This window comes from Phascolarctos cinereus, unplaced genomic scaffold, assembly GCF_003287225.1.
Source record: "Phascolarctos cinereus isolate Bilbo 61053 unplaced genomic scaffold, phaCin_HiC Scaffold_726;HRSCAF=1367, whole genome shotgun sequence".
Classification (NCBI taxonomy): Eukaryota; Metazoa; Chordata; class Mammalia; order Diprotodontia; family Phascolarctidae; genus Phascolarctos; species Phascolarctos cinereus.
This window is the reverse complement of record NW_027556098.1, coordinates 277,611,926-277,628,804: the sequence shown is the minus strand read 5'-3', so window position 1 is coordinate 277,628,804 and position 16,879 is coordinate 277,611,926. Positions and strand designations below refer to the sequence as shown.

General features: G+C 40.5%; 1 protein-coding gene and 1 pseudogene across 2 annotated transcripts; one reads left to right on the top strand and one right to left on the bottom strand.

Annotated features, from left to right (window-relative positions):
- Positions 1-2,696: 2,696 nt before the first annotated feature.
- LOC110218173 (solute carrier family 52, riboflavin transporter, member 2 pseudogene) lies at positions 2,697-4,086 on the top strand (annotated as a pseudogene).
- A 5,475-nt stretch (positions 4,087-9,561) lies between these two features.
- Positions 9,562-16,607, bottom strand: LOC110218100 (olfactory receptor 8B8-like). 2 transcript variants are annotated; one of them, XM_021000634.1, is made up of 2 exons: positions 16,593-16,607; positions 9,562-10,497 (listed from the first exon to the last, which is right to left on the bottom strand). In XM_021000634.1, the coding sequence occupies exons 1-2, from the start codon at positions 16,605-16,607 to the stop codon at positions 9,562-9,564; spliced, it is 951 nt and encodes a 316-aa protein (XP_020856293.1). The 2 variants fall into 2 exon arrangements, with proteins under 2 accessions (XP_020856293.1, XP_020856294.1); XM_021000635.1 differs by lacking the exon at positions 16,593-16,607 and having other exon boundaries at positions 9,562-10,503.
- Between the last annotated feature and the right edge of the window lie 272 nt (positions 16,608-16,879).

The following is a 16,879-nucleotide window of genomic DNA, read 5'->3' as shown; positions in this document are numbered from 1 at the left end:
ATGATGATGATGATGTTGCAAAATTACAAAAACTAGCATGGCTTGAGAAAAGGGACATGAGAAGACACAATTACGCCACTTCTTTGCAGAGGTGAGAGGCCCACAAGTGCAGCACATTGTACATATTTTCAGTCTTTCTTAATGTATTGAACAGTTGTGCTGATCATATTCCTCTTCCTTTTTTAATCTTCATAATATACTATTTTTAATGGAGTCTCTTAAAAAGGGAATTACAAATGTCTTTAGTAGCAAGTGAGCATTGCTGTTGCCATTGCTGTTTCCAACTCCATTCCTCCTAAGGACTCCGTTATGTCATAGTCTGTGCCTAATTTGGCGTTAAAGTCACCCAGAATTACAGGCTTATCTTCTTTCAGTATATTAATGATAAAGGTCTCCAGGTCTTCATAAAATTTTTCTTTGACCTCATCAAGGTTCAGTGGGAGCATAAACTCGAATAATTGTAGCATGGTACTTTTCCACAAATGGCAACCACATTGTCTTGAGCCTGTCATTCACTCCTTTTGGGAGGCACACAAGCCTGTTGACTAGATTAGATTTGATTGTGAAACCTATGCTAACTTCATGGTGCTCCCCATCACTGCAGCCACTCCAGAAAAACGTGTATCCAGCCCCAACTTCACTAAGGCACCCTTCTTTTGCCAGCCTTGTTTCACTTAGGGCTGATATTTGGATGTGATACCTGCTGAGTTCTCTGCCAACAAGAGCTGTTCATCTTTCAGGTTTACTTATGTTATACATAACTGTGTGCATATTCCATGTACCAATGGTGAGTAGAATCATCTTTGCAATTTTTTTGTATTTTTTTTTTGCATTTTGATGACAGGATAGGATCCCTGCCTGCCACAGTAAACAAGCCACAGTTAGACTTTGTGAAGCAAACAACTTTTAGGGCATCTTTTAAGCTCCTTCATGCCAAAAAGTGAGCAGTACAGTCCTTCAAAAAGGCTGCTCAGATACCCAAGGGGCTGCCAAATCCCACTGCTACTTCAGTCCATGAGAAGATGACCCTATGACCTAGGCACCTGTGTGCAAGGTTGTGACTACAGCTCCCAGTGTATCCATACCTGCTGCTTCATCACTTTCCTATTGCCACAGCACTTTGAGGTAAGTAAAAATGGTAAAATAGTATGGGTGATGCCTTTCGACTCACGCATAAATTGGATTTAAGTGAGGAAGAGTTGCACAAAATCACTGGCCTCAATCTTTTAGTCACTGAAGTCCAATGGCAAGAAAAAAAGTCAAAATAACTGGTAATGGCTCAGGGTGCAGTGGATGACCTTGGTGTCTTTGATGTCTGACCAAGCTTTACGTACTCTACAGCACCTGCTTCAGCTGCCTTCATGGACATTAAAACAAATTGTTCTTATCTGCCCATTCTGCCAGGGGAAGTCTTCACATGCTTGGGGCAGACATCCCCCAACTCACCAATGGGTCTGAGACCTCACAGTTACCCTCAACCTGGTTTAGCCCATCTGCCAAAAAAGTTTACTGGGGTGTGGCTGCTGCAAATGCTACAGCTTCTTGGAGCCACAGGTGAGAGGGCATATCAGTTAGACACCAAAGGTAGAAAACAGCCCAGTAAAGGACTCTTCAGCCCTCACACCAAAGGAACTAGTCTTCCCTGAACACCCCTACACACCCTTAATATGTTAATAACTATCTAAAACCAAAAGGCATGATTATGTGGCAAAATGGGAATAAAATAGAGACTTTTCTCTGACTACTTCTATAAGTAGGCCCTATTCTCCAGAAGCTCACAATCTAGAAAGCAAGTCTATTCAATGTCTGATAATATCACATTCTTAACTTCTTTCTTGTAATTCCTTTTGCTCTGTCCTATAAAGAACAAAATCCATTGTTTCTCCTTTATGTCAATGTGTGTCCTCATATTTCCCAAGGGTTGCCTCCCAAGGAGCTGCCATATAGAGTCTCTCATTCTTTCCTGGGAATGTCAAACTCATATATCTAGGGCATTTGGAAAGAGGTGGTTATGGCACAATAAAAAGAGCAGTGCCTTCAGAAGCAGGGGACCTGAGGCTATTGCTCTAATTCTTCTAAAATTTATCTGTATAATTTTCACATAGCCCCTTCTGGGTATCAGTTTTCTCACCTATGAAATAAGTGTGTTATACAAGGTACTATATGAGATATATATACTATATACATATATATACACATATATAGATACATATACACATGTACATATATACACATATATATATAATATAAGGGGGTACATATAGTGGTATATGAGGTCATATGTGCATTTAGCCATATTGTATGAATTGAAAATATTGCAGTGAAATTCCATTCAGGACTTAATGTGATTAAAAAAGACTAGATCCAGCAAAACTCTTCATGGTCTCTGTGTACCTTACAGGTCTGAATCCAGTAATATATAATCCACAGAGTATCAACATATGGTTTCCCTCTCTTCTTTGCACACAGCAAATCCTGTTCCTTGTATGAAATGTATAACTATAGTGCAATGATGTCTTGTAAAGCTTAGCTAATTTGTTTATGTTTAAAAAAAAAAGGAAAGAAAGAAATTACCGTGGACACAGGTGGAAAGGGAAAAAACCAAACAATTAAAAGTATTTAATCCAGCACCATTAAAAACATGGGTGTCGAGGGCCCCAAGGAGCCGGCTCCAGGGTTGCGGCACACTAGCTGGGATGGCAGCCCTCAATGGCCAGACAGAATTCACACACATCCTGGTGGCCCTCTTTGCCATGGATTCCGGCATTGCCATCAATGGGATCTGGGTAGAGTTGCTGGTTCTGGTAAAGGACCTGTCTGAAGGGTGGAACCTTCCCTCCTACCTGTCAGTGCTGGTAGCCTTTGGAAACCTGGGACCGCTGGATGTAACACTGTGGGGTCACCTGTCAAAGGGTGAACTGGGCCCAATCCGGGCAGTTCAGGCTCTGGGTGTGGTGGGCATAGCGCTGCTGGTTCCTCTGTGGTCCCATGGGTACCACATGGCAGGGAAGCCCCATGCTGTGGCCTTCCTAGCATTAGCCTTTGCACTGGCCCTGAGCTGTTGTGCCTCCAACGTCATTTTCCTTCCCTTCATGTCCCATCTGCCCGCATCCTTCCTCCGATCATTTTTCTTGGGTCAGGGTCTTAGTGCCTTGCTGCCCTGTGGGGTGGCTCTGGCCCAAGACGTGGGCCACCTAGAGTGCCAACCAGCCTCCTCTCCCAACCCTAGGGTTTGCACCTTGCAATCCTCATCAGGCCCCAATGTTTCTCTGTCATCTGGCATCTCCCCATCAGGCCCCATGGTGCCTATCTACTTTGAGGAGCACTTTTCAGCCAGCACCTTCTTCTGGGTGATAACCAGCCTGCTCGCTATCTCAGCAGCAGCCTTCCAGGTACTGCTACTCTTGCTGCCATCCACAAACACCACAGTTACCCCTAGGAATGAAGAGCAGGGGCAGGGAGCCACCCCAGAGGAAGAGGCATCTCCACTTCCGAAGCCAGGACAGGAGATTGGGACACCTGAGCCAGAGTCGGAGGAAAGAGCCCAGGCTGCACTGAAGCTGTGTTCAGTCAGAGGAGCCTGCCTGCTAGGGCTGCTGGGGGCCACAAATGCCCTGACCAATGGGGTACTGCCTTCTATACAGAGCTATTCCTGCCTGCCGTATGGGCGCTGGGCCTACCACCTGGCTGTGGTGTTGGGAAGTGCCTCCGGTCTGCTCGCCTGCTTCCTGGCCATGGCCGTCCTCTACAGGTCACTGCGTGTTCTGGGTGCCCTTTCACTGCTGGGCACCTTTTTTGGGACCTATGTGATGGTGTTGGCAGCCCTAAGCCCCTGTCCCCCCCTAGTGGGCACCTCTGCAGGTGTAGTCCTTGTGGTGCTGTCCTGGGTCCTATGACTGGGCACTTTTTCCTATGTGAAGGTGGCAGTGAGCCCACTCCTGCATGGTGGTGGCCGAGTTGCGCTGCTGGCAGCAGGCATTGCAATCCAGCTAGGTTCTCTACTGGGGGCTCTTGCCATATTCCACAGCGAGCATCTACCAGGTCTTCCACTAGAGCCAGGACTGCGTGGACATGTGTAGCCCCTGATGATCCGTAAGGGGTTTGTTGGGAGTGCTCTTCCCTTCTCCACCCCCTACCCTTCCAGGAATAAAGTAACTCCATCCCTGCTAGAGCAACATGTCCCTTATTCCCTTCGGTGGGTGAGGTGTTGTCCCTAGCATAATTCCTATCTCCCAGGGAAAGACCAATTGGCTTAGGTGCCACAGTGCCCCTACCCCCCAGGAACCCTTCTCCCCAATCAAAAAGAAAAAACAAACAATCAGGCCCAAACCTTAGGAATAGAGACTGAGGACCAAAGACAGAGATTCTCTTGTTTTCCCTCCTGGGAGGCTTCCCCACTGGCCCCCTCAGGTCACTTATCCTCTTGGTCCTAGAACTGAACAAAGTTCAGCAAACCTCTTCAGAGACTGGCTGTGTATAAGGCCTTGGGCTGGGCATTACAGATAAGACAGCTGACAAATCCTGGGCATGTGGGAGCAGGTGACACTCTACACAGTGTCCCTCAGACTCAGACCCCAAGTCCAGTTACAACTATAGTTTTAGAATAAAAGTTCTATTTTCTAAAAAAGAAAAAAAAACACATGGGTGTCAATCTGTGGTGTAATAACTGGGTATGCTCTAATTTTAGAAAATACTATAAAATATGTTTATAGCCTTTAATTTAGAGAATCCACACGCAAAAAGACACCAGTGTCTCCGAATCAGAATTATTATCATTATCCTAAGGCAGAAAAGCACTGCATCACTGAGAATGAAGATGCTATGACCTCTGTTAAGACTCATAAGTCTCAGAATTTGCTACACTGTGACGAAAGGGAAAGGGCACTAAAATTGGAGTCAGGGAACTTTGTTTCAAGTCCATTAGGTAAACTCTAAGATCTATTGTCAATTTTTTATATAGGCTGCTCTCTATGCCTCGATTGCTCTCCCTTCTCATCGTGGCCTCTTCAATTCCTGAGCTTCTTTCAAGATTCAGCTCAAGCACCATCTCCCACATGTTCTTCCCCTTAGTTATCTGGGTCCTTCCTCAAATTATCTTCTACTTCCCTATCTATTTAAATGTTGTATTTCCTCCTCTCTCCCCTATATATCAGAGGAGTTTTTCCCCTGATATCTAGCACAATGTCTTACAACCATAAAGTGCTTAATAAATGTTTGTTCAATTGTTTCAATTCACAAAAGATCCAGAATCCACACTTCATGCCACAAGAGACTCATTAAATCCTATGATTCCATTATTCCCAAGAAATGTTACTGCCACTTCCTGATGGTGTCTGAAGTCAAGTATCTAGGGAACTTGGGAACAAGCTTATTCCCAATCTAGGAAACAACTCTGCTTCATATACCTACACATGGAATCCAGGGGAAGTGTGAAAACCAAGTGACCTATACTAAAACCCTGGGAATTCCTGAGTCCTCTAAACTAGGCATACCAGCTGGATGCTAACGAGGACTTTAAGCACTCACTATGTTCTGAAAACCAAGAAAGGAAGAACTTTTACTCTACAAAGTGACTGTGTGAAGACATAAGGGCAGAAAGAAGAAAAGAAGTTCATCCAACCCACCAAAACGCTATCTGGAGTCATTCATGAGAAGCTATTTGTATTTGTGTGATTGAGCTTTTCTTAGAATGCCAACCAGCCTAATATTGAATCCTCCAGTGAATAACAGGTGTGATGAGGCTATAATTCTAGGGACAAGGAGAGCAGAGGAAAGGAAAGATTAAAGAATTAACTCCCATTTAGTACAGTTCAATGGAAGCTTCGGTTGGGGCTCAAGTCACAACCAAAAGTGAGGAACTACTGATCTAAAATCTTCCTCATACGTATCCCACCTCATCTTTGCACTCTTCTTTCTTAACTTGGGGGCAGTCCCTTCATGTGTCTTTACAATTACTTTTGGTGAGGCAATTGGGGTTAAGTGACTTGCCCAGTCACAGAGCTAGTAAGTGTTATGTGTCTAAGACTGGATTTGAACTTAGGTCCTCCTGACTCCAGGGCTGGTGCTTCATCCACTACCTAGCTGCCCCTACAATTTTTGGTAATTTTATACTTATCAATTTAAATAGTTGATGTGAGATGTTTTAGGGCAAAAATTGTCTTTGCTTTTGTATTTGCATCCCAGATACAATATACTATGGTAAATATATAAATATATATATACAAGCTATACATATATATACATATACATATATGAACAAATGTTACATATATATATAAAACATTTAATGATATTTTTATTCACCCATTCATATGCACCATAGTTACTACAATTAATTCCAATACCTGTTCAACCACTATTATTGTTGTTCAGTCATTTTTCTATCGTGACTGATTCTTCATGACTCATTTGGGGTTTTCTTGACAAAGATACTGGAGTGGTTTGCCATTTCCTTTTCCAGCTCATGGAGCTTATCATCTCTTTGATCCCAAAATTGTGTATTTCTATACCAGATCCCCTATAGATATTTAAGCACTAGATGAATGATTGAATGAATGAGAGAATATTTAAGTGTCTACTATATGCTAAGTATCATGTGTTAAGGTTACAAAAATAAAAATAAAAATAGTCTCTGCCCTCAAACAAGTTACATTCTGCTAGTGAAAATATGGGCAGAGATAAATTACCACAAAATAGGTATGAAGTAAATAGAAGGGTAATGTGCTTTTAGAGGGTGTCTGGTTATTTCAGTTCCTGTGGCCTAGAGACTCATCAAACTCTAGACTAACAAAGATCAGGTCTGGTGATGGGGGCTGACCAAAAAGCATCAGATCACCCATTGCCCCCTTTGCAGGGTTTCATGTGGGAAATATTCAAAATCTTCATGTCTAAGTTTCCATAAATATGGGTAATGGGAACCCCACCTCCCAAACAAATGTTCAAGATAACAAAGAACACAGGTTTAAGGACAGCTTTTATTTCAGAAAATGCAGAAGTCTTGAAGGACCAACTAAAATCCATAAAGAGACAGAAAACACATAAAACATGCACAGTAAGCCCTGAGCTCCCCTTGGAAGAAAACCCAGCCTAGAGATATTGTCTTCAGGACAACACGTTGGTATTTCAGTTAAACCCTTCTCTCTTAAAGTGCCTCCCATATTTGTAGTGTCTCAGTGATTTGGGCTCCTCTCTGCAAAGCAAACACCTTGTGGCTACAAGATAGCATGTCCCTTCCCATCAGACTTGCATTATCTGAATAACTCTAACAGTGAGGCTGTCAAGGCCTAATTTTCTTTTTTCTCTCCCCTGTGTGACTTTACTCCCTTAACTGCTCAGGAATTTCCATCCTCCAATTGCAGTGGTCACCTGGGTGGTCTTTACCTTTCTCCTATAGGTATGAAAACAATACATCTCCCTCTCACTGTAAATGCAACTCTATGAACTCTTACACTTGGATTTATGTTCGACTGACAAAAACCAAAAAATTTTTCTTCACTGCTAGAAGACTAAATTCTGGGATTATTCTGCCTACAAAATATAGGCCCTCTTTCTCTACCTAGAAACATTGGGATTCACAACACTGTTTTGAACTCCTCTTTGGGGTTATGTGTTCAAGTGCATATCTATCTCTGCAATGGGCTTTTTCAGGAACTCTTGATACTCTGCAATTGCCCCACTAACCAATTATGGTGCCTCCTATGGAGACAAATAATACTGCTACGTATATGTAAAACATTGCTAGAGATTATTAAAACACATGAATGAAAATGAAGACCTTACACACACATTTAGTGATTTTACAACTGATGCTACCTATTGAAGGCAAGGACTTTAGCAGAGAAGGGGAAATTTAGGAAGTGAACAAAGATGGTGTCTGGGAATAGGATTTGGACTTCATCACCTTAACTCAAAAAATAGAATTTATGAACTGCTGTACACCTCTTGGACACCTCTTGGAATTTAGTTCACTTAAGAAGGACTGGCCAAAAAAAACACCCACAATAGTAATAACCCCTTCATGTTAACCTACTGAATTTTCATTTTTCAAAATCTACCTTATATATGAGCTACTAAAGTAGAAAATAAAATAAATCAATCTTTCTCACAAATTCACACTAAGTACACAGATTAGCAACTATTTGTCTAGGCTCTGGAGAAGGCATTCAGACTCTATATAGGGGTTGAATCCAACATCTGAGATACCTGCTAACTCTCAGATTCTGGTACATTTTCTAACAATCTCAAGAATGTGAAGAAGAAGGCTTTGAAAGAAAGAGAAGTTGGAGAAAGAAAACTGCCCATATGTAGAACACTGGTTCAGATATATGAGGACTCAGATTGAAATCCTCCCTCTGAAACTTAAAACTCTGTGATTGTGGGGAAATCCCTTCAACTCCCAGTGCCTCTAAATTCCACGTCTTTGAATTGAGACAGTCAGACAAATGGCTTTCGAAGTCCCCTCCAGCTCTAAATCTATGAGTATATGATCTGCTAAAGCAGGCATGACAGATAGCAGAAGGTAAAATACAAAAAATGACCATATAAGCAAAAGGGACTGCTAATATACAAGAAGTGGGAGCAATGAAGATTTAAAAAATGGCTTCAGACATCTATACACAATGCTTTATTACACTTTTATTAAACTAGAGCTATGATTTCATTAGCATCAACAACTGCTCAGCAACTTATTACCCTAATGAATTTACTGAGGCACTGAGGGATTAAGTGACTTCCCAGAGTATACAAACAGAATGGGATGGGTCATAGAGTCACAGATTTAGAGCTTCAAGGTACCGTTAAAAAAATAGAGATACGGAGAAGTTATGTGATATGTCTGGGTCACACAGCCAACACGTGCCAGAAGACGAACTTAACCCAGGGCTTCTTGACTTCAAGATCATCTTTCTATCTATTCCACCATGTTATGCTTAGGAAAAATTCCCTGTTTCTTGTCCCTCTTAATATTGCATCACACGTCAACACTTCCTTCTGATCTTTAACACACAGAATCTTCCCCCAAACCCTGGAGTAACTCAGAATATTATTTTTTCTTACCATCAGGATAATGAATCCACAATCCTCACCCAAATCTAAAACTCTTCCACAGCTTCTCATATCACTTGGCCAAGGAAAGCCTGCTCTAACTAGTTGTATGACATTGGACAAATTAGAAGGAATTCATGATACACATGAATGAATGAAACCTCTAAGGTTTCTTTTAACTCTAAAATTCCATATGTCAAATCTGTAAGTCTTCTTAGCCCCACCTATTTCCTCAAAAGTTATAGGGTTTTTCTCATACAAAAGTTGTTTTTGAAAAGCTATGTGTAATGTTAATGAATTTAATGAATTAGGAATAGCACTAAAGAGACCCTGTGTGTGTGTGTCTGTGTGTGTATGTGTGTGAAGACAAGAATTCATGCATAAGGTAGAAATTATTTTGTACAAGGAAAACAAAGATTTGCTCCTCCTACAGAGAAAAGCCTTCAAATCAAGCTCACTCCATGAAAAAACTCCAATAAAACACATAGAACTTTGTATCTTCTTATTCCCTGGTCCTATTCAGGATATCCTTCTACTCAGAGTTTTCTTCACAGCCAATTTGACATCCTTGTTTCTCAGGCTATAGATCATGGGATTCAGCATAGGCACCACAATGGTGTAGAATAAAGAAGACACTTTCCCTTGGGTCATGGATAGAAGGGAGGAAGGTTTGAGATACATAAATGCTCCTGAGCCAAAGAAAAGAGAAACAGCAATTATGTGGGAGCTGCAGGTGCTGAAAGCTTTGGTCCGGCCCTCAGTGGAGTTGATGTGGAGGATGCTACAGAGGATTAAAGCATAAGAGACAAAGATGGTAACAGTGGGGACACCAATGTCAATTCCTACAACAATGAAAACCACTAACTCATTAACATGGGTGCTGGTGCATGAGAGATCTAGGAGGGGGAGTATATCACACATGTAGTGATTGATAATGTTGACATCACAGAAGACTAATCTTAGCATGAAACCTGTATGGGCCATGGCTCCAGAAAACCCCATTATATACACCCCCAACAATAGCAGAGAACAGACTTGGTAGGACATGGTTACATTATAAAGCAGGGGGTTACAGATAGCAACATAACGATCATAAGCCATAGCTGAAAGAATAAAGGACTCAGAAACCACCAAAAAAAGAAAGAAATAAAGTTGAGTCATGCACCCAGAGTAGGAGATGACGGTTTCCTCTGAGACAAAGTTTGCCAGCATTTTGGGAGTAATAACAGTAGAGTAACAGAGATCTATGAGGGACAGATTAAAGAGAAAATAGTACATGGGGGTATGAAGGTGAGAATTCAGTCCAATCAAAGTGACCAAGCCTAGGTTCCCCACAACAGTAAGAACATACATCCCTAGGAACAGGAAGAAGAGGGGAAGCTGGAATTCTGGTTGATCTGTTAACCCCACAAGAATAAATGCAGACACGATGGAATGATTTCCTATGACCATTCTCTTCTGGGAGTGATCTATGGGAACAGGAGGGGAAAAAAACAATATTTAACTGAGGTCCAGCATTATATTCCCTATTTGGCATTCAAGGCCCTTTACCACCTGGCCCATCCCTATCTTCCCAGTTTTCCTCCACATTCCTGCAAGCTATGATCCAAATATAATGGCTTGCTTGATGTCGTTCACACAGGAAGTTCTCCAACTGCCACATCTAGGCCATTGCACAGACTGCCCCCTATGCCTGAAATGTTCATTCCTCCTCGGCATCCCTGGTTTCTTTCAAGGCTCAACTCAAACAATAATTTCTCTGCTTCCCCACCTCACCCCAAGCTGCTACTATCTTCCAACTGCTCTTTATCTCCCATGTACCCATTTATGTTTGTGTCTCCACTTTCTTAATGGGGAACTCTCCCTATTCATGTCTATGTCTCCCCTTTCTTAAGATGGGGATTCTCTTTGCTTTTTCTTTGTGTCCCCGGTGTTTAGCATAGCAACTAGAACATAATAAGGACTTAATAAATACTTGACTTAATGATCATGAGGTAAAATGATGGTTAGGAGGCTAAGTCTAGTCCTCCATTAGCCCCCTGGCACTGGGCTCAGGGTCACGAACACCCAAGTTTAAATCTAGCCTTAGAACTTTATTAACTGTAGAACTCTAGGTAAGTTGCTTAACCACTGTCTGACTCTGTTTCTTCAAATATAAAAAGGAGGTAATAATGGCACCTACCTCAGAGGGTTGTATGATGATAAAATGAGATATTAGTACTTAGCACACTATCTGGCACAAAGTACTTGCTTAACAAATCCTGTTCACTTCCCTTCCTCCTTCTCGTCTTGCTATCAGAAATCTCAGAGACTCAAAACATTCTGACTTACAGTCTCTATTAGGTGAAGTATTTCAATGAGTTCCTCCTGACTCTGCCTCTATAATCACATGTGGGGACAAATAACAGTACCTTTCACAACATGAGCAGAAAATATATTTAGAAGATCTAATCATTAGCCTTCAACAACTCTTTACTGCAGGGGTTCTTAACCTAGGATTTATGAACTTGGGGGTTTTTTAATTATATATAACATCAATATAAATTACTTCCTTTACAATTCTATATATTTTATTTTATGCATGTAAAAACATTCTGGAAAAGGGTCTATAAGTTTCACCAAACTGTCAAAGAAGTCCATTACACAAAAAGTATTAAGTCTTCCTGCTTTACTGGATTCTTCTAGGATGGCAATCATTTCAGGGGAAGAAGAAAATTCCTCTGAGAAATTCAGTCACTCACAGTGTTCACAAAGAAAATTGCCAGGAGCAGGAAATGGAAGGAGCATCCCTTGTTTTTGGAGAGTCCTCAGGGGCTGAAGCACTGGGTACACCTGGAGGCTCCTTGTCTCTTCTCATTGTCCAATGCACTCTCATGGACTCAGTTTAACTGAGTTCCACAAGGAAGTGGTATTCCCATGAACCCTGGCACCTCATGGTTGTGGATTTGAAAGGAAAATTTCAGGAAAAAAAATCAGGAAAAAAAGGAAAAAAATAGGTCATTCACTCACCTTCCCTCAGGATGGGTTCTTATTGTTTGGTTACTCTCCTAGTCCTAGATCCTCAGTGTTGACAGACTTTACAACTTTCTTTCTGGCTAAGGGAAGTCAGAGCCTAGATCACAGTTATTAAGCTAACATCAGAGTTGTTTTGAGTGAGGGATACTAGCTTCTAATTATTGCTTTATTTCAAGGATCCTCTGGCTAGGGGAGGGAACAACACCTAATAAATATCTTTGGAATCACTTAATGATACGAAAACAGGGTGTTTTATTCTGGGTGTTGGCCTCCCAGGATTAATTTGAGAGGTCACGAACTTCAGGGAGAAGAAATGGGGTTTGTGTTTTTACTTGGGATCATTAAGTGCACATTGGCTGCTTGAGCACTAAATCTATGCAAACTCTGACTTCCCGGTAGGGATTTCACATCCCCCCAGTGCACAGAAGAAAGGAACCTCACTTTTCTCTCTCCAGTTTTCTTCATATAACCAATCAGAAAGCATATATTACTCTCAGATACTATATTAAGCAATGCAGATACAAAGATAAAAGTGAAATAATACTTCTGCCCAAGGAGCTTATATTCTATTGAGAAATACAGCACATATGTGTATGCATGTATAATTATAATAAATACAAGGTATTTGGGGGGGTAGAGGACATCAGCATCTGGGGAGGGGAAATCATGAAATGTTTCATGTGGAAAGTGACACACCTGAGCTAAATTTTGAAGGAAATGGGGGATTTAGAAGTTTATTCAGGCAGGGGAGACAGCCGATACAAAGGCATAGAAAAGGAAGAAGGATTGTCATTTGTGGAGGTAAAGAAGAAGCCAGCCAATCTCTCTAGGCTGCAGAGCACAGGAAGGGGAATCTGTATAATAAAGCTGGAAATGTAAGAAGCAGAGTTTGAAGGGTTTTAAAGACCAGAGAAGTTTATGTTACAACCTAGAGGCAATAGAGATCCAGTAAAGTTTATTGGGTAAGGGAACGCCATGATCAGACCTATGATTTAGAAAAAAATCACTTCAGCAGCTATGTGGAAGATTGATTGAAATGGTGGAAAACAAGAAAGTCAGGGAAACCAACGAGGAGACTACTGCAATAGTTCAAGCAAGAGGTGGTAAGGGCCTGAATTAGCATATTGGCCATTAGAGTGGAAGAAAGGAAGGGGACAGAGTAGAGGTAAAAAAAAAAAAAGACAGTAGTATTCTAGTATCAAAAAAATCTCAAAGGTCATCAAGTCTATTCCTGTCTCATTCTACAACTTACCTCTGAAAAGCAGCCAAATTTATGTTTGAATACTTCCAGTTACTGATAATTAACTTAATGAGGCAATCTACTCCATTTTGAATTGCTCTAATAAAGAGAAGGCTGAGAGCAAGGAACTGAAAATAATTATTTACTGATAATGGCACCCATTAGCTATTACCTCCAACACTACAGAATCTGAATCTGTAACTTCCTAGTATATTATTTTCTTCTACAAAGTTCCTCTGCATCCTCAACCTAATCATTTTAATACAATTTTCAGTCCAATTATAAATGTATAAATGTAGATTAAATTAATTCTGTATAATTTCTTATTGATCCTATTTTCTATTAATTGGTTTTGTCCTGTTACTACTTAAGTCATGAATTAAATTTAGAAATCCAGTTCTGTTAATCACCATTCTATTCTTGTCTCAAGGAAATCTGCTATCCTTGGAGGAAGCAGATAGCACCATGGAGTCTGGTCTAGTATCTTTACACCAAAAGGCTGTCTTTCAAGGATGTCTGATTTGCTACCCAAAGAAGTCTGGTCCATTACATCGAACCTTGCAGGTGAACATTTCCTAGTCACAGGAGGGAAGGAGGGGGTTGTTGCTAGCTTCTCGTTCCCAACTTCCAACCCATCATATTGTTCCCCACCACCTCAGCTATGTAACCAATTACATTGTCCTCATCTCCATGACTTAACCAACCCTATAACCAATTATATTCTTTCCTCACCTACCCTGTTCTGTCATTTCTTCTGTGCTTATAAAGAGGAAGTTGCACATTCATTTCATGGTCTTTTGGCTAACAGAGGCAGTCATTAGACACCTTTATTATCAGATTAGCACCCTGTTAATAAATTGCTATGTTGCTCAGAGAATCTGTGCCTTAGTCTACCTTTGCTGAATTTCACTTGCACCAATATCTGGCCTTAGTCTTGAGGCACTTTTAAGGGATGTCAAGTCAGCATGGTATAGTGGCTACAGAGCTGGCCTTAAAACAAGGAAGGCATGGATTAAAGTTACACCTCTGATAAATATTGCTTATGGGTATGGGGGTGGGTAGGCTAGTATTTATTAAGCACCTATTATATACGGGCACTGTGCTGAACACTTTACAAATACTACAGTATTTGATCTTCACAACAACCCTGGGAGATAGGTACTATTATGACCCCTATTTTATAGTTGAGAAAATTGAGGTAGACAGAGGTTAAGTGACTTGCCCAGGGCCCCACAGTTAATAAGTGTCTGAGGTCAATTTGAACTCAGGCCTTCCTGACTCCAGGCCCAGCACTCTATTCACTGCACCACCTAGACATCCTTAAAAAGTCCCTTCACTCTCAGTTCCCTAGTCAACCCGCTAAAACTTTAAGTTGCAAATAAAGTGCCAAACTACATTGGTAGAGGGAGTTTCCTGACCCGGGAATTCCCTATACCAGAGAAATCACAGGTGCAGTCTCTTTCCTTATAACCTTAACTCCTGTTTAGGAAACCCCTTTACTGAATGCCTCATTTTCAACCTTCATTAAGCTAATAATAGCTTGCCTTTATTTACTCCCCTGAAAGCATAGGGTTTACTATAGCTACAGAATACTGTAAGTTTTTGAGGACAATGGAAGGAATATGATTGTCAAAATCCATTCTCTCATTAGTCCAAGGACTGGACTGGGTGTCCTGGGTGTGAAGGAGAGAAAAGCATCCATATCTCTTCTCATGATCTACCCTTCCCTTGACCACTCTTATAGATATGAGAAAAAGGATGAGATAAAACATATAGTATGTACACTTTCTATACTGTAAGAAAAATAACATAAAATATAAATCAAAATATTTCAATAGAAGGAAACATCAGGAATGACTTCTTTTCAAAAAATATAAAAACCACAAAGTTAGCTTAAAGGACATTATGTCTTTCTCTTTCCTCCCTCTTGGAAGAAGGATGCAATGTGGAAAGAACCCTGGAAAACACTGAGGAACTGAATATCACAGAAATGATTCCCTAAAGCCCAATACTCATTGTAAGAGCTCAGTGACAACATGTTGTAGTGAATGCTGACATCAAAGTCAAGTTCAAAAAATTTCTCTATAAATCAGGGAAGATAGTATTGGTGGAGGGAATAGAAATAAAATGATAAGAATAGTCAAGAATTAGAAAAATAAAGAGAAACATTTATATTTTATGATTCTAATGTTCTTTTTAAAGTTTATCATAAAGCAGTACTACCCTTAGAAGTGAACAAGGCAAGCCCCCTACCTGTCCCAGAACTGCACGGGCATTTTTGGATCTTTGGAGGATCACATTCATCACAAGTGCAAAAAAAAAAATTCTTAAGAGAATAATGAAATGCATAGAATAAAACAAAATAATTACGAATGACCTACCCAACCAAGTAAATGTTATCCTGTTTCTATGGGATATATTGCATGGCATTTGGGAACATGTGAATACACCTAAATTAAGCCAGTATGAAGGTAGCAGAAGTGTGAGTACCATGACTGGTGGGGGAATATGGCAGTAGAGGGGAGAGGCAGAAAAGATCTCCAGTTTAGAGCTTAGGTGGTTGGTTGCCACATCTGTGCATGGGGCAAGCTTAGCTCAGTCACTATTCCCAACTCCAAAATGAGCAACTGTGGCTTACTCAAGTGAGTTTAATTTGCCCTGTTCTAAAGCCACCACTACCACCTCCAGAGCTTCAAGATTGGGATAGGTGAGGGGTGATGGAAATCCTAGTACTGCCCTAGAGCCCTTTATCTGGGCTGGACCCCACTCCACTTGGAATGCAGACCTCTCTTCACTGTACCACCTAGACTAGACATCTCAATCACTTTGAAACCAAATAAATTTGGATTTGAAAACAAACTTTTTCATTTTCTGTTGCTCAGTGAGGGGAGGGTGTTGTACAAGAAATAGCGGGTATAATCCACAAGAAGACGGATTTCAAGTAAACATAAGGAGCTATCAACAGGCAGCTTAAATTAGAGCACATCAGCCTCAGATACATGCTTACTGTGTGATCATGGACAAGTCACTTAAAGTCTTAGTGTGCTAGGTAGGCCAGGGTTCTCCAGACTATTTTAATAGGGCACTCTATCAGTAAAGTATTTTGTTTATTTATAAACTATATGCATATACTATACTAATGTTACCTTATGAAATACACAAAAATAAACATTAAAAAGAAAAATGAAAGAATTTAAAAATATCATTAATGATCCAAAAATCATTTTGCTCATTAAAATATTAATTTGTAATCTTTAAATACTAATAGCATACTATGTTCTAAGCAGTTAACCACTTTTGCTACCTTCATTTGTTTCTTAGAATTTCTAAAATACCTCATATTGATTGCTTAAAAATTGTGAGAGCGTTACCTAAATTCTTAATGATTCACAAGTAAACCACTATTCTTCAAAGAACTGTAACATTATGGTCACATGACCTAAAATAGCAAGTCAAATTTAGAAAGTCATTTCTCCTCTATAAGATTTGGTGTTCTAAATCACAACATTTGTTAAGAAAAGGTGAAAGTTATAAGATAATTATTCTAAATCTCCATTGGTAAATCAGTACACCTCATGTGGA